At 48.8% G+C, this 18488-nt stretch overlaps 1 protein-coding gene across 3 annotated transcripts in view; it reads right to left on the reverse strand.

Annotated features, from left to right (window-relative positions):
* Positions 1-8828: 8828 nt before the first annotated feature.
* Positions 8829-18488, reverse strand: part of RALGAPA2 (Ral GTPase activating protein catalytic subunit alpha 2) — a 327482-nt gene continuing 317822 nt past the window's right edge. For all 3 annotated transcript variants that reach the window (XM_044263547.1, XM_044263546.1, XM_044263549.1), the window contains 2 exons: positions 15295-15334; positions 8829-12160 (listed from right to left, as the gene is read on the reverse strand). In XM_044263547.1, the coding sequence (XP_044119482.1) occupies positions 15330-15334 (5 nt within the window). In that variant the 3' untranslated portion in view covers positions 8829-12160; positions 15295-15329. The remainder of the gene's footprint in view (positions 12161-15294; positions 15335-18488) is intronic.

Genomic DNA, 18488 nt, shown 5'->3' on the forward strand with positions numbered 1-18488 from the left:
AATTGAGGAGTCACTGCCTGTTTTTATAAGTGCCACTGCCTCAGACACCACTTTTTTTCTTTTTAAATTTTATTTTTAAGTCATCTCTACATCCACTGTGGAGCTCAACAAACTCAACCCTGAGATCAAGAGTCCCACGCTCTACTGACTGAGCCAACCACACACCCCTAGGCCCCACCTTTAAAACCCCAAATGTTTAAATGAGGAATTTAATTAAGTGGGTAGCTGCCTCCGAGATAGTTTTCTTAATACTTTTCCTGTTTGTCATGTCAGCTGGAGTGGATCTTGTGCAATACATGCAACTTCTCCTCTGTCATGTCATCCACAAAAACCCAAACAAACGGGAGAGGGACGGTGTCTCCTGGTTTAAAGGTCTTTTCCTCAGGCAAACATGGCTGAATTTGAAGAGTGAAATGACAACTATTAGACCGAGTCACAATGAATTAGTTTTGATTGGTAAAAATCAAAAATTTAATAGCAACAATTTCATATGGTTCAATCTAACATTTCAAGGGTTTGGGTAGTCATCGGCTTGACAATTTGATTTAAAGCCAGAAGATAACCTTAATTCTGGATTGATCAGTTTTAAAGTAATACTAACTGAAAAACAGCAAACACTTTCAAGACAACGGCTGACCTTGCTTAATTTTGCAAATATTTGAACATTTGGGACATTTAGATCAGATGTCCAACAGTGGGAAATCAGCTCTGATGAGCAGTTCCCAACTTCTACTTAAAATGTTTCCTGAAGTACTTTTCTGACCCAGCCTCGCAGGTGTATCAACTATGGCAGCAATAGTGGAGAACATTCTTTGTACCTTTCAAAGCCTGGTGACTCAAGAGTACAGACTGTGAGCCCATGGCATTGGTGCCACCTGAGAGCTGGTTAGAAGTACAGATTTGCAGTCCCCACCCCAGATCTACCAAATCAGAATCCGCATTTCCATAAGAGTCCCAGTGGGTTTCTGTACACGTTGGTGTTTAATGTGTGCGGCTGAGAGTGTGAGCTCTTTGATGTATGTGGAGTCTTCCCAGTTGTTGCCACTGGCAGTAAGTTTGGCCTGGGAAGGGTGGATGGCATGAAGTCTTAACCAGAAACCATGAACCCCAACTACTGGTGGATTTGTAACAGTAAGAATAGCTAAAATTCTTTGAAACTTTCTTCCTCCCCTTCTCTAAGGCCTTAATATGAATTACTCATTGACTTCTCACAATTACTCTATGAGTTTGTGCAGATTACCCCCATGCAATAGATGGGGAAATGGAAGGCCCCAGGAGACAACATGACCAGTAAGTGGGGACACTTAGTTGAGAGCAAGAAGGAAACTGGCTCATAGAGATAAACCTTGAAGAGGATGAGTGTGTCAGTGTGGGAGAATTCAGTGATAGTGAAATACAAGAGTCTTGACTCCATCTTCTTGTCAAGGGGCTACCAAAACATGGAGCATGATCTGGTGGCATAAGAACATATAGGGTTCTAATCCCTAAAGCACGGAAACACCTGATTTGTGTTTTGGCAATCTGACTCTAAAGGAATAGCCTGGAATTTCCACCTCAGTAAGAGGAGGCACGTAGGTCACCATTTCAAGCTAGCTTTTTCTTGTACGTTGGAGAAACTTCTTCCTTCTGTGTGACCCATCCTGCAAATACAACTAAGCAGCACTCATGGGAAATCGGGTAATTCAGCACCCGGGCATTGTAACTAAGGCCCTCACACTGGCATGTCTGCAGTACTAAACTCGTAGATTGGAATCACTCTGGCTTTGCTTTCACAGGCTGAAGAAGCGAACCTCAAGAGGGAGACATGTTTAAATTCATGGCGAACAATGAATGGAGTTTTAGGCAGCACCACAGTGAAGACATCAATTGGGGCTAGCATGCCCATGTGCCTTCTGTCCATTCTCTACCTTTTACTTTGGTTCTAAAAGCACTTGGTTGTGGAAATCACAGCTCCACACCTGCCAGCAAGTTAACAGACCGTCCCAGAACCATGGCAACCGGCAAGAGTGAGAGAAGGAAAAATCCCTGAGCACGCGTTGTTAAGCACTTCCTGCTCAACCTCAACCAAGGGCAGCCAATGCTGAGAAGAAAAGGGTCCAGTCCTAAACTCCCAGTCTGAGGCTCACAGCCGAGTCACTTTGAAGAAAAGTGTCAATAAAAAATTTAATGTTGTGCCTCCATAAAATAAAGTAATTTCCAAGTAATGGATTCTGATGAGATTGAATGGATTCTGTCTCCTTTTATCCTCTCCCTAGGATGGGATTTCACAAATTCACGAGAAACGGGACCTTGTTTGTTCTCCAGCATGCCGCGGCGGTCAGGTGCCAGGGCTCAGAGCACCAATGCCTGCTGTCATCATCTTGTCTCCACTATTTAAGAACCATGTGGCCTTGGGCGAGTTAATCTCTCTATGCATTCTCTCACTGATGCAAGGAAGAAAGAGAAGTACCCACTCATACTGGACATTGATCACTCTTTCTGCAAACCCTGTACCTTTTGAACACTCTTCCTCTGTTTGGATAATTTCCCATTCCATGAGTCCTGCTTCCCCAAAGCAGGACCCAGAAATCACTTTCTCCAGCTTCCCTTGCAGCTAGACTCTGCTGGAAGAAAATGGAACTGATCATCATCCTCCAATAAGGTCCCCCTCACAGCGTGGGGTAGAGGGGTTCAACCGCTAACCAGTTCCCGTGAGCTATGGATGCAGACAAGAGACGGGAAGGAGGTGCACCAGGTGCAGTTGGCACAGGTGAGAGACGTGGAGAACATCTGTCTCTCAGAGGTGGTGAGTGCCAGCTGCAGCTGGACTTGTCTGGCATGGTGACTGGTGTGTTGCTCCTGGCTCTTTTTGCCCCAAAGCTTTTTATGTGGCCCTCTTGGACCCTGTAAGGTAGCCAAGAGCATTTAGTAAGTTCTTTATCTACTTCAGCTCACCAAAATGCATTTAGCTGTCTGCCACGAGGTTCCACCCAAGGCTGTTGTGGCGACCGAGTTATTTAGGTCAAGTGCTTGTAAGAACTCATTCTTGTTATTTTGAGTTCTTTGATGTCTATTAGATCCCCCCAACAGGATGTGAGAGAATACTGATTCTAAATTTCCTATAATGTTAATGCCATGTGGTGCAGGTTTTAGAACATTTCTGCAAACTCTCTGACGTGCCTTGTGTTGAGCGGTGGCGTCTGTGGCCCTCCCTTGAAACCGAATGCCCTTTGTGACTGCTCTTCAAATAGAATGCAGTGGAAGGGACACTGTGTGACTTCTGAGACCAGGTTAGCAAAGGCCATGTGGCTTCCACCTGGATCTTTCTTGGGGAGCTCATCTCCGTGCTGTGGGGAAGCCAAAGCTGCACACAGAGGCCACATTGTAGGGGTCCTGCTGACAGTCAGCACTGACTGTAGACCTGGAGCTGATGCCTGCTCCCTCCAGCCTCAGAACATCTGTGTGCGAGCCCTGGGGAGAGCAGAGGAGACTCTGTAGTTAACAGAAGGTGTTACAGTCATTTCAGGTGTACAATATCGTGATGTAAATTGATGTGGTCAGGGTCCGGAGGAAAAGGGTCTTCACCCATCTTCTTCGCCATTGTGCTGCTGAAAGCGCCGTTAGAATGCGCCATTGTCTGCATGTGTCTTCTGCGTGTTGTCTTCCCCTCATCTTCAGACAGCCATTAGGTCAATTATCATGACCATGTAGTGACAAATCATCCCCAAACTTGGTGGCTTAGAAGGGTAGTAGTCATTTGCTGCATTAGGTTGTTTCCGTGCGTCAGGAATTCCGAAGCCGCCTGGCGGAGGGCTCTGGCTTGGGCTCCCTCATGGAAGGATGGTTCCATGTCAGCTGGAGCTGCGGTCCCATGCAGGATTGACTGGGGCCCGAGGACCCTCTTCTGGAATGGCTCCCTCCCACGGCTGTTCATGTCCACAGCACCGCTTGGGTGTCCTCACTGCCTGGTGCCTGACTGTCCCCAGAGCAAGCCATCCAAGGGGCCACGGTGGGAGCTGCATTACCTTTACAACCTAATATCAGAAGCCACCCCATCACTTCTGCTGTATCCTCTAAGGGGCCACATCAGTCATCTCTGAATCGGTGTGGCAGGGACCACATAGCGGTATGGAGGCCTGGAGGCTATGATCACTGGGGCCATCTTTGACGCTGGCCACCACGATCAATATTATTACTCGAATACACAGGTGGGGAAGCAAGAGTCAGAATGGTTGGCGCTCAGGGACTCCAGGCCACCTCGAGAGTACACAGCCGGAGGCCTCAGTCTCCCCCCAACAAATATCTCATTTTAGTGTGGCTGAAATTCTGCCTTTTGCGTGGATACCCTCTTTAAAATATTTTTCCTTTTCTGAAGCTGATAGGCAATTTAATGAGTCCCCAAACATGGGAAGACATAGATTCTAACTTCATGTTTTGTTTTGTTTTAAGATTTTATTTATTTATTTGAGAGAGAAAGAGACAGAGACAGCATGAGCAGGGCAGAAAGGCAGATGGAGAGGGAGAAGCAGACTCCCCTCTGAGCAGGGGGCTCAAAGCAAGGCTCGATCCAAGGACCCTGAAATTATGACCTGAGCTGAAGGCAGACGCTCAACCAACTGAGCCACCAGGTGCCGCCCCCCTTCCCTGCCCCCCTTTTAAATGTACAACTCCAAAACTGACTTTATAGAATTCTAGAACGATCAAATAGTCTATGAGGGCTAAAATGACATAAACCCTCTGAGTCAGTAATTTCACTGTTGGGAATTTGTGTTCTAGAATGAAAAGCAGTGGTACGCCAGGCTCTACATGGGATAGTGTTTGCTGCAGGCACATCTGTTATAACAGACATTGGAAACCACCTGAATGCCTACAGATGGGTTAAGAAAGGTACTTCTGTTTGGAGGAATAATACGCACCACTTAAAAAGGATAAATTAGGAGGACAGGTGCCCATGACATATTGCAAAGTTTAAAGAAGAAGTTAGAATGGCATGTATTGTATGGTGCTTCTTCTGTACATAAGAAAGCCCTGTTATCCTCATGTGTGTTTGCATTACTCTGGAGAGTATCTGCTTGTCGACTAGATGGGGTGGGGGGTTAGAAAGAAGACAGATCATTAGTTTTAGAAGGAAAAAATATATAGAAATACACGGTTTAAAATACAAATCTGTACTTTTGCCGTTTTGTTAAACTATCATAGGTGGTTAGTGCATACATCTTCCCTGATCTGAGGTTTCTTACCGGCATCCTGCCCTCCTCTTCAAGTGGAAACAGCTCCAAGGTGGCCTTTCCCTGGTTCCTTAAAGTGAAGATGCCCAGATTTCTCTGAAGGCAGGCCGTAGAAATAACTGTTTCTAGTGCACCCATAATCGGCCATCAACATGGAAGAAGAAATGGGGTGACATTTTGTAAAGGGAGGAGAAGATGAGGCCATTAATGTGCAGCCCTGGCTGGTTCGAACTGTTCACGGCCGATTTGCGGCCAGTGCTCTGTAGGCTTGGCAGGAGGGAGATCTGTTATTGAGGCCTTCTGCCTGCACTTAGCCCAGCGGCCATTTCTCAGGGAATATTGATCAAAAGTACTCACCTCCACCATCTCAGGAGCCTAATGCAGTCCCTGCGTATTCATGTGAAAAAGAAAAAAAAAAAAAAAAAAAAAAAAGCTTTTCTTCGCCAGGCTATTTTCTGAAGTCAAAAAGATCCTTTCAGGAGCTATAATAGCAAGCCCCTTCCCACTTCACACCCTCGGTGAGAGGCACACTCCAATTTTCAGACCCCCAGGACCCCACGTCAAGGTGGAAGCTGACAAGTGTGACCTCTTTATGTAGAATATTCTCCGTCAAACTCAACAAGCATTTTGCTGGAGGGATAGGTGGTAAATAGAAGTGGGAGATTAAAAATTACACCTGGACACAGGGAACTGGAAGAGAACTCTTATCCCGAGAGAATTTATTCATTTATTCTTTATTTCCCCAAATAATGTTTTGAATAGAATTTTTGATTACAGACACAATGTCCTCTGATATATAAGGCAGGAATATCTTGGTATGAATGTACGAAAAACAAAAAAACAAAAACAAAAAAACCCAAAACCAAAACCAAACATCTAGTCCGTGTTTTTCTTGTCAGACATGGTACAAAAGGGAGGATGCTAACTGGGACCCCGGATTTCTCATTTGTGCTTTAAGAGACAAAATCTTCCAGACAAGTATTTCTAAACGTGGCAGCCTGTTACATATTCTCACCCCCTTCATCTTATCTAATTTCATTTAGGATGGTAGAGCCTTGGGTATTCCAAGTACTTTTAATTTAAAATGATAACAATTAAAAAAGAAGCAATCTCCAGTTTCAGAAAATTCTTTTATATCACCCAGAAAGAGCATCATTTCAGAGTTCCTGCTGTTTTGGTGGTTGTCATCAGCTGTTTTTGGAGGGCACATCTGAGAGCCTATTTGGGACAGAGAGGGTGGTGCTCTTGTTTAAAATGCCCCTGATTCCTGGGGCTGTCAGCAGGGCTTGTTGTCTGGGGTGAGGATGTGGTTTAAGCTGCAGTAGGCAGTGGGCAGGGGGACTCTGGCCTCAGTTTTAGGAGCCAGTTTATTTTTGCTCTGCTCAAGGGCGGTCTTTGGGGCATGTAATGACACTGATGTCTTTACCTTCTTAACTCCTCAAACATAAACCTTTTCTTGGAAACAACAAACAGAATATTGTGACCAAACTGTGGCAAGAGCTCAATCACGCTGCGGATCTGTGTGTATAGAATGCAGCGGAACCTTCTAGAGTATGGCACAAATCACCGTGTAATGACCTATCTGTTCTTGTTTCTGGTTCTTTGCCATCATCTGTGTTTCAGATCTGAAGATATGAGCAAAACCCCAAAGGTTTTCAGAGTAATAGAGGAAGGCCAGTAATAGCATCATCTTTTTTTGCCCTTTGGGAGTATCCCAGTAAAACAAGCTCCCCGATGCTGGAAAATGCTGGTCACTGTTGTGCCTGATCCAAGTGAGAGAAAGGTCAGGGTGGCTTCTGAGTTGGCCCCAGGGAAGCCTTCACAGGGACCAGAAGGAACATGGAAACTACTAACAGTCTTGTGCACCAATGAAGATCTGTGATTGCTGCTGATCAGAGGTGTGGTAAAAAAAATGGCCTAGGAAACCTAGCTCCTTCTTGGGAGCTCCACTTTCTAGCTGTGTGAGCCCCAGGGAGCCATCTTTGGTCCTCAGTTTCAGTAGCCACAGAAGGTGGTTGGAGCCCACGCTTGACAGTCTAGCCGATAATCCTGGTAGACCAGATACACAGGGATGACGTTTACAGTGTGTTCCATCTCCCTGACCTTAGCTTTTTGATTTGAAAAATGAAATGCAGTTAAAACCATTTCCATTTACAGAAGAGTAAATGATAATAGTTTCCCTTGACATAAACTGTTTAATAAATCAAAGGGGATTCAATTTAGTTTATACACAGACACAAGACTATAACACTAGCTCAAATGTGTACACATGTGAACAAGTAAATGTCCGAGTCTTATTGTTGAGGGATACTCTGCAGCAAAAGTAAAAAACAAGGCATTTTCCCAGTAATGGAGTATTTTATTGGCCAGGGTGTACCTTTAAGTTACTCTTTCTTTAGGCATCTGGCAAAAGCCAAGAAAGGTCGAGGAAAGCATTACTTGTAGCAATGGTACTTTTGGAACGAGTGGAAGTTGGATTCTTTTTGAAATTCTGCTGAAGGTCTTGCATAATTTGGTCTAAGATTTGATGAGCAATTTTTGAGAACGACTGGAAGTATGATGACTAGGATACCCTCCCCAACGCCTCCCCCGTCTTTTTGTTATAAATAAGACAATAAACTGCTTTGTGAGACTTCCATAACACTATCCTGTGAAATTCAAATGACTATTTCCAGATCTGAAAAGAATCCATAAATTATCCTGGAGGGATTGGGCCATCTACGAAGTGGGATCATTAGGAAGGGCAGGACACTACACTGAGCAGTTAGTTCCTCAGGGGCTCTTTGCTCTTGTTCCCTTCACTCCAGGGTACCTGTGCGGGATGGGGAGGAAGGGCTGCCCAAAGCATCACAATGGTGTTGGTTCAGTGTCTCGATCCACATCTCTCTGCAGGTCAAGGTCCTTGACGGGGCGAGGGGGACTTTAAAAATTAGATGCTGAGATTCTATCCAGACATGGTGGACCAGACGGAAACACCTACGAAGCTTCCTGAATGATTCCTGTGCACAACAAGGCTGATAACCACCGCTTCTAGAAAACAGAGCTCTCAGATTGCATCAAGTCGTGTTCTATGAGGAACCAAGTGGTATAAGCACTTCCTACCAGTCCAAGGCTTTAAAAGGCCACATCAGTTCAGGCTCTTCCTGGCTCCTGGGAAGGAACCTGGACCCTTTTTGAGGTCCCTGAAATGTCTTGTGTTACGGACTCAACAACTATTTGTGAAATGGACCAATGGTTGATTTTTAGGTAGTTCGACTGTCCAATATGTTGGAAGTTCCCCGGTGCCCAGAGCATGGACTAGCCCAAGACGCTGGTGGAGACCATCGGGCCAGGCCGTTGAAACGTGATGGTTGGAGAGGTGAGACAGGGCCATCAATGGGGCCTCAACCACACCAACAGGGATTGGTATTACCTTTTATCACCACTTACTCACAAAGAAAAACACTCAAAGTCAGTCTCTTGCTCATCAGGGCTGGGGATTCCCTACTGACTTTACGTAAACACATTTGTAAATTTCCCCGGCGAGGTCCTGGCTACCATTTTGGATACATAATTAAGTTTTGGCTTAAAAAAAAAAAAAAGGCTTTTGAGCAATTCTGATAAAACAGAACACAAGCCATCTTTTGTGAGATGCCAGGATAAACTTTATTTTCCTAGAAACTATAATGAAAATGAAAGAAACATGCACCTAAGTGCTGTGTTTCTACTTTATTAAATCATCACAGTAAATCAGAATGAAAGAGAGGTGGGTAGACTGGAGAGTCGAGCGGCAGTCATCAGCGGAGCTGTGTGCTTTTCCGGGTAGGCACACGCCTGCAAGGGCGGACTGTATGAAGGGGGTCCAGCCCACCGAGGCCTAAACCCAGATGTGGGGCATGAGGCAAATTAAATAAGAGAGAGCAAAATAAAGAGCAAATGACATCCTATAACTTAATTCCCCGTATTTATCGGTTTCTCTTTCTTATTTACATAAACTAAATGTTGTCGACCTGAACTCATAAGAAAAACATTCACTTAATGTGTATATCATACACAGGTACTGAGTGCAGCTAGAACAGTGGTTGTTTCATGTCGAATTTCCCTCCAATAGATACAGACACGATGCAGTCCCATGTGAGACGTCACAGTAAGTTGAGCTCCAGCTTCCAGACGATACAGATGGACCTGGAAGGGAAGCGCAGGCTGCCACACTGGGAGGAAGGTCAGGAAGACGTGATTTGCATGGTCTGCGGATCCGCGTGATCTCTTGTTCAGAAGGCTGGGGGTCCCGTCCGTCAGCCCCTCTTGTGAAGACAAGACTTGCCTCCCCTTCTCCCTTGGCTTTTAACAAACTGCAGCTGTCACTGCATGAAGACACCACGACAGTCACTTACCCAAGCGAAATTTCCTTACTACTGTCTACTACTTCAGATTTTACTATTTTTAAGAAGTCACCGTTTTGTTTTTTTAAAGTACAAAAACCTTCTTAGTAAGGCTATGGGACATCAGCTTTGCTTTGGACGGAAATCAGTGTGTGCAGAGATCAGTGTGAAGAGAAGTGGGGGGGACAGGCTTGGCCCTGCCCAAGATCCAGCAAATCTTACCCATTTGGGGCTGATTAGGGCCACTTTTGCTCACAGATGGCTGACCTACTAATGTGACAAGTCAGCACTGGGACTCAGGTGGGTCCCCGCTGGATGAGTGACCCTCCATAATTTTGCTGGAAAGGCATTTATTGCAAAAAGCACAATATTTGCTTTTCTAAGTGAAGAAAAAAAAAAAAGAACTTGATCATCTCAATTTTCCACCCCAAATAACAAAAATGATTCAGGTTCATGTGATTGTAAGCAAACCTGGCTGCTAGGTTTCCTGTTTCCCTATTCCACACCAATGCTGACAGCAGTGGGCTCAGAAGCAGCTCCAATCCCAAATCGCAGGTCTTAGGGATGTTAAAATCAGTAGGAATGACAGGAAAGGTCTAGGTATTTGCTGCCTACAACTTAATTTCCCATTTGCAGGTTAGGAGGACTGGTTCTGGGAGATAAAATGGAATCATGAAATAGGGAGTTTCAGTGGGACTTCTGCCACAGGGGATTTCTAGAGCCTGGAAATGAAATGTCCTCCCAGAAGCTACTGGCTGTCAGAGCCTGCCTGGGACTCTGGAGCCCAGGTACGGGTGATGTGCTCCCCTACAGGAATGAGGTCTGGGCACTTTGTAAATATCCAGTGGAGCAACTCAACACGAGTCTGGAGTCTGAGCGACAGCGGACAAACTGTGCAGACCCGAAAGTCCAAATTATTAAAAAGATGGGGGTGGGCGGCTGGGGCAGGGGCGGAGAAGATAAGAATCGTGGCATTTGCTGACACAACAGAAAATGCTGTGACATTCATGGCTTCATGCCACGAAGCCCCCAGTGAGCCAACCAACTGGGCCCATTTACCAAACAGCCCAAAGTGACTAAGGCTTACTTCTCTTTCTTTCGGGTTCGGGTAACCCCCAAGACACTCTGTCTGTGAGCCTGGGGCTCACGCCCTACCTGCAGTCCTCTCTAAAGCTGAAAAACAAGTTCTCTCTAGCCTTAGAAGGTCTATCCTTCCCTAGGAATTTCTCAACCCTTCCTCAATTGTCCCGTAAGCAAGCCTGGCTCCTGGGTCTGCTTGTTTCTCCAGCAAGGGTCAGGTACCAGCCAAAACAATGCAACGGCAGATGGAAAGAAGTGACTGGTCAGTGAAAACGGCCACTCTGATGGGCTGAGAGGGCTCAGCGGACTCACCAGGAAGGGGACCAAAGGTGCCAGGGGGGACACATAAGTGGGCACAGAGCAGAGAGGCAGAGAAGCACCCTTTCAGGGACCGATCTTTCTTGGGTTCCTAGTGCCTGTGTTCTATGTGCTGCTCACCCATCCCTTCTGGAGATGGGCTGCAGGCCTAGGTGAGAGGCAGAGGGCCAGAGAGCTCTTCCTAACTGAAGTTTCTGTCACTGACACCCTCAGACCCCCAGCAAGGATGCTGGCTAAGCACAGCTGGAAGTTCGGGCTTTTCATTTCTTTTTCTTCTTTTTAAACAGATTCAACATGCCTTTCTTGGAATCAAAGGGGTAGAAAGCCCCCATTTGTGCCATGGCCCTCCCCCAGCAGTGGACAGGAGAGCACAACTGCAGGGCAAAGCTTCTGGAGGCAGAGGGACATCACGGGGGGGGGGGGACTGTCTCAGTCTAGCTTCTGTGTTGGTGTGCTCCTGTGTGTTGACGTGGGGGCTGTGCTGAGCTGGGCCCTGGAAGCTTCCTGACCTATAGGTGCTTTCATAGGGATAGGACCCTGTTTCCTCCAGGATGGTTGGAAAAACCTCTTCCCAGTTAGTGGGCATCAGGCACCAGGTGGAAAACACTCAGCAACTCAGATAAAACTTCTCCTGGGCAAAAGACCCTGGGGAAAGCCAATTTCCATGATGATGAAATTTTTGAGTAAACCATAAATCCTAACATTAAGACTTAGTGAAATCAATGCAGAGAAAATTCCTCAGTTTAACAGCTGTTTTGCCAGCCCTTCTGTGAATCTTGCTTGGGTTTATAAACAACTCGGGGTATAGAAACCAGTTGCTGTCCACTCCTTCCCAAAGCCCAGAATCTTCTCCTGTCATCCCAGCCGGGAGCAGTGGCATCAATGCCCACGAGAGCAGGTCTGTCTCTGGTTGTTGGCGACCTTCCCCTCTTCTTTGGAAGCTCAAGTTTCGTGAGGTTCTAGGGCAAGACGATACGGCCCGGTGAGAAAGTCCAGCCCGCGACATTCTGGTGGGGTTCCCCTTTAATTTCGGAAGCCTGTTAATGGGAAGATGTGTCGAGGACACCGGCAGAGCAGTCATGTTTCCCGGAGTCTCTGTGTTTGGGGGTTCGGGGTGGGGGAAGGGGGCGTCTCATTGATCTCCTCCTTGCCAAGAGGCGCCATGAGTAGGCACTCAGGCTGGCGGCCAGGGCCCTGCAAGGGAAGCAGAGAAAAGCCAAGTCACGGCACCAGGAGAGGTCCTGAGGGCACAGATCCAAGAAGAACCTGTGGTCCTCAGGACACATGGCACCACTTCCTCAGAAAGGCTTTGATGACCTCCCTTTGTCACTGGGGCAGAGATGTTTGCTGAGTGAATCAACACGTCAATGTCTGTCCTCCGGATCTTTACTCTGGACTCTCGGGCAGCAGAACCAAGCTATGAGTCTTCCTGAAATTCACCTGTCCTCACCATCCCATCCACAAGCGAAGAATGAAGAGAAAAAGCCCCTCATTGCAGTAAGGGGAAGAGGGGCCAGGGAGGCAGCAGCATGGCCCAGACAGAGTCCATGAAGAAGCCAGGACAACTTGATGGACAGCTTCAGGGACCCCTGCCTGTGTTATTATTTACGTGCATTTACATATTGATATTCACCTGATGAGTTACAACTGTATTCTTCCCCAAAGGGTCTGAGAGAGGGTTCAGGACCAAATTGCTTGCTAGAATGGGTCCAGATGAGCATAGCGCTATTTAACACTAGAGGGAAGAGGAGTAGAATCCAAGCGTGCGTGTCTGCACCTCTCCCCCTCCCCAGGGCAGCTGCGAGGGTGCTCAGAGGAATCCAGGAAAGCCTGCTGCAACACCCAGCCCCAGTTGCTGCTAGAGTCTGGTCTCCCCCGGGGCCGGGCTGCGAGGGAGAGGCTCTGTTTCATCACCCCTCTTCCCCCGCAAGCTATTTTTAAGCTGGCTGTGTTATACCCCAAGCTTCCGGGCTCCAAACAAACCCCAGAAGCAGGTTTTCTGTCCTCCTCCCAGCATGCTTCACTTCCAGGGGTTTGGCCTTTGAAATTTTTATTATTATTGGCATTTGCGATTAATTGATGTAAGTTGTCTTATTCACAGACAACATCTTTTCTCATTTTCTGACCTTACCTTATTGTTTCTAGGAAGAGCCTCTGAAATCAATACCCACAAACATGCTTGGGCCTGAGAAGATAGCCTTCCCCAGTGGGTTCCCAATTTCAGCGCCTTAAGGTGCCCACCGTGGAGAGGGGTGGCTCTACCATCTCTTGACTGCCGGTCTGGTCCCTGTAAGGCCGGGCAGAGAGAGGAAATGTCTGGGGCTCTCTCCTGGGGTTCTCATCTTTTAAAAAACAGGCTGCTTTTGACAAAGGCAGTACAGCTATACTGACCTCCATGACAGAGATGGCATTGGTAAAAGGTCTCTCTCTCTCTGTCCCCTCGAGGCTGGACACAGGGGTGAACAAACCTGATTCAATCCTAGATGATGTTCCATTTTGAAACACTTTCACTTTGAATTGTCTAAGATTTTGCCTTCCTCACTAGGAACCACTCTACCCAGTATTGTAATCAGATCGATTGGGAGAGAAGGAAGGAAAAAGAAAATAAAAAGCTAGCAAATGAAAGAGATGAAATGATGTTCAAAGCTATGATATTAAGTGAAAGAGTAATTGTAGATGGGAAGGAAATATCGAACACCCCCAGTCGGGGAGGGCAAAGGGGGGGGTTGCATGCTGCTTTCCAGCAGTGGGGCAGGATGGCAGGCAGACAGACGGACAGCAGGTGGACAGAGGGACGGCAGGCAGGCAGCGGACTTTGAGGAATGCATGAAGTTCTGCAAAACGAATACCACCACCACCACCCCTCCCCGCAACGAAAGCCGAGCCCCCCGCCCCCAGCCAAAGCCTGCGTGGCAGCGCCCCTGCATTCCTCCAGTCCCCTACTTCCCCACTCTGGCACATCCCCAGCCTGTGATGGCTCCTGCCGTGCCCACTGCACCCCGTGATTGATGGGGAGGCGGCAGCTGGGGAATGGGCCGGTGGGCCACAAAGGAGATAATTCCACTCGCAAGCTGCCGGCAGCCGCTCCACTCTGTTCGGCCCTTTCCTCCTGCTGGAAGCCGGGGGTCTGTTCAAAGGGCACTCAAGCCCCACTTGGCTGCTCTGTAGTAGGAGTGGGAGACGACGCATGCATATGGGGTCCCAGCCCATAAAGACTTCTGCAGGAGACCCCCACTCTGGAGAGCACTGGATAGCCCCACTCTCCTCCACCCACCACGAGCACCAGGGTTGGTGGGGGCACACTGCCTCTGGGAGCTCAAGCCAGTGGGCCTGGTTTGGAACAGTTCTGGGACTGAGCCAAAGCTGCAGCTGAGGGCACAAGAAAGGGCTGCTGGGCCGTAGGGTAGCCTCGTTGTGGCAGGGGCTGCTCGTCTGCCCTGCAGGTGGAGGAGGATGATGCTGTGGATGAACCCACAAGTCTAGATGCTAACATTCCATCTGCGTAGCTCCTGAGACGGTGATGGGCATCTGTGCCATGCGTTCCTCTGTGGTGACACGGTTAATAAATGACAGCTCACTGGTGTCCTCCCGTATTATTGTGAACATCATCACCATCTGGTCTCTCTTCCACCTGTGAGCCCACGAGTCGGTGCAGCCCCGGCTGCCTCCAGCCAGCACTGCCACAAGGTGGCACCGGGATGGGCCTGGACCTCAGAGCCAGGGCAGAAAGGAGAAGCCCACGGAGGTCACACCTGCTGCCGCCAGCCTGCCCTCTGGGTCCTCAACTGCAGCCCATCCCCGGGTTCTCCACCCTCTGTGTTCCCCCAGCTTTTGTCTTCTTCCTCCCCCAGCTGTTCCATTCAACAGCCCCCCAGACAACCTGCCCTCCCTGCATGCAGGCCTCGGAGGCGCCCATTAAGGCAAGCGGTCAAAGGCCGGCCCAGCACGTGCCACATCTTATCGGCCCATCTCAACATCCTGCTCCTCCTGGCTTGGGCAACAAAAAAGGGGGCGGCCCCGGGTCCATGGGCTCCCCGTGGCCCCGCACACAAAAGGGCGGGTGACAAAGACATTTTCTGGGATGGCAGGTGTTGGTGTCGGATTCCCTGCAGAGCGCACGGGCAGAAGAAAGGCGAGGCTGGGTTTCCCCGGGCAGCACAGACATGCAGGGGCAGGAGTGTGGGCAGGGCCCCTCGGGAGGGAAGGTGGGAGGCAGCAGGCACTCGAGGGGACATTTCAGCACGGGGTTAGTCCTGGACGGAGGCGGGTTAGTGAATTCATGCACCCCTCCCCGAGAGCACAGTGGCTGGGCAAAGCCTCAGTCTTACCTTGCTCAAACATCGCAATGAGATCCTGACATATTTTAATCTGAAAGGAGAGAACATGAAATCAAATGAATACAAGCCCAGTAAACCCACAGCCCAACCTGATAATGAACACAGTGCTAATAATACATTTATTCCTATGCTGCTTGGGTGTTGTCACAGCTTTGGAGATCATTACGAACTGAAAAGTCACTTAAAATTCTCCTTGGCAGGACAGAATTCTAGCTGCCATCACATTTATAGATGTGAAATGAGAGAGACAATAGCGTTTCTAGGATGTGTTGTGTAGATGCTGCTGGGAGCTCCATGGGCACCAGGCAGCACTGACCACAGGCCCCTTTTCCTGTCACCCCTTATCTGCAGACTGATTCGGTCGAAAATACATCAAAAATAAGAATGTTCAAGAGGAGCATTTGGAATTCAGTGGATGACCTGAAAAAAATACTTGCCAGGCTCTAAGTGTGCAAGTTTGTGTGCCTCTTCATTTCATTTCACAGGTTTCTGAGGTGTACACAGTGTGTTAATTCAGTACTAGTGTCAACGGTGATGTTACAGTCCCCAGGGAGGAGGAGGCAGGCAGCCTGCTGCATAGTAGGCAGCTGGGAAGGGGGCCCTGCTGTGGTGAGATCGGACTGCAAGCTCACCCTCCCACCCAGAGCAGGAGGATCTCAGTAGTCAAGCTGACCCCGAGACAGGATCCGAGTTTTATGGACTTGGTGACAGGTTTTCTTAATTCCCCCTACCCCTCCCACAGACAGTATATTTCCTAGTGGGTTTCCCTTAGCAAGTCCTCAGCCTCATTCTCTTCCAGGCATAGCTCCTCACCCCAACCCCCATGCCACTCCTGAATTCAGTGTCACTAGACCACCATCAAATCTGGACAAAGGACATTCATCAGTGACACGGACTGCTGTCTGCTCAGCCGCAGTTGTAAACTTGGATTGTCTGTTGATCCTGCCTGCCAAGGTTGGCACGGGGAGCAGGGCCAGTTTCTAAGACGATGGTTCAGAAGGCTGTCAGAAGGACCACTGACATACTGTGAAGTGGGGTTCTCCAGAAGAAATGTGCACCTCTACAATCTGTTGAAAATTCATCGCCTCTGCAGAATTATTTGGGGTTAGGAATTTCAGGATAAATGGCCTGCTCCTTCTCTATACGTTGATAGTGCTCTAGCCCAGAGGAAGTGCTTGCGACTGGCTGCTTGCTGGTAACAGACTAGCATGTTTTCCATGGATCCTGGATAACACAATGATCTCGATTTCCTGCTTTCTCCCAATGCACTGTGCTGTGCACAGTGTGGCACCCATTTCTGTGCACGGAAAATGGCAGGCATACAACATCTCTCCGAAGGTCTCTCTTCTTTCAGTTGGGGAGGCCCAGCTTTTCTGGGTAGCCCCACGCTACCTACCCTTTCCAGTGTGAGCAAAGGGTCTCTTCATGAAGGGACTCCTTGGCCTCCCTCCGCTGCAGCCTCTTCAGCGCTGGTTATGCTGGGCGTACCAAGAAAGCAGATGGCGCAGCTAACAATGGATGACTTGTTTGTAATTGCTGATGAGGACTGGTTTGCTCCTCTCCCCAGTGCGTCCCCAGATGCAGCCTGGTGTGGTGTGCTGGACCAAACAGAATGTCTCAGTAACTGCCAGTCCATGGGTGAGTTAAGGAGATGCAAAGACAGAGACAGTTGGAGGCTGCCTTAATTATTCCGTGGGGCTCAAATGTCACTTGCCCTTGACACACAGGCAGTGCTACTGAAGGGTGGGGGCCTGCACTTGGAACAGAGGAGTAGGCTGTCAGCTTCCTGATACGTCCCTGGGGGTGAGCGTGAGGTACCTGCTAGCCTGGGCAGCATTGGAAGGCACCAGTAGAGAGTACATGGGGTGTGGAGAGGAGGGACGGGAAGGAAACAGGAGGCGTGTGATGCTTAGGGGGATGTGGGAGAGATACAGAGTGTAACTACTTCATCTTTTCATCAGCTGGGCACCTGAGATGTGCCAGGTTCTGTTCCAGGCTCTTGGTTACAGCCGTGAACAAAGCGGATGAAGCTCCTGCCTGTGGGGGGCTTTGGTGGCTGAGCTGTGGCCTGCAGTCTAGCAGAGTGGTACCACCCCTTGGGTGGGCGGCAAGATCTTATTTTTTATACGCTGAAAGCCCAGATATAGGTATGGCAATTAAACAAACACTTGGGATTTCTGGTGTTTTGGGAGGAGGAGACAAAGGAGGAAATCCAAATGTCTTGGGGACCTCTGCGGTGGGGACTGGAGCCACACCGGGTGGGAGAGACTCTGTTCGCGTCTAAGAGCAGGGGAGTGAGGCCCCTCTGGAGAGAAGCCTCTGCGTGTCAGGACACACCAAGGGGCTAAAATGCAGGCACTTGGTGGCTCTGAGTGGAGAATCCAGAAGCCACTCGTAGAGAAAGATGTCCTGCTTCGTGGGCCTCTTGCAGCTTCTTGGTTACTCCGGATATCAGCGAGGATTTGCTACAACACAGGAAACAATAGTCTTGATTGGAGATGAGCTGTGTTCCACACAGCTCTGCCTTGTGGTCTTTTTGAGGCTTGTGTTCTCAGGCAGGCCTCACCGGGAGAGCGGAAGAGCAAGGATTTGAATGGAACGTCTCATCTCCGAGGAAAGGCTGCCGTCCGGGACCGCCACCTGGGATGACAGTGGGCAGAGTCGGACAGGAAAAGCTTCTCCTTGGGTCCTTGTTACTGAACAGTCAGTGTGGAAAATGATGAACTGGTTCAAGATAATTAAGGAAGGGACTGGTTTTGCGAGCTGGCATGGCTGAGGGAGAGAGACAGTGGACCGCGGTTCCAGCTTCAGGCACACGCTAAGTATCCTCCCAGCAGGAAGGTGGACAGAGTGGGAGATCAGAGAGCTGTCTGGGCTATTCAGACCCCTTGGAATGGCTCTGAGGAAGGGAACAGGTGCAGCCATGGATGGGGTAAGCCTGCCTACATGCTCAACTCAACACTGGCAACTCAAGACCAGTGGGAATTAGCCAGCTTAATTAACATTTCCAAATGGCCCAAGGATGGCTTCCAGTATTTCCAACCCAGCAGCAGTGGCTGTGTCCTGGCCCTGGCCCTGGCTCTGGGCTTCCTCTTTTTGGTCGTTGGTCTTGCCCATCAACTTTGGTTCTGAATCAGAAAGCTGGGACAGCTGGACCAAAAGGCAGGCAGGCAGAGAGTGCAGGT

The sequence above is a fragment of the Neovison vison genome, chromosome 8, assembly GCF_020171115.1.
Source record: "Neovison vison isolate M4711 chromosome 8, ASM_NN_V1, whole genome shotgun sequence".
Lineage (NCBI taxonomy): Eukaryota > Metazoa > Chordata > Mammalia > Carnivora > Mustelidae > Neogale > Neogale vison.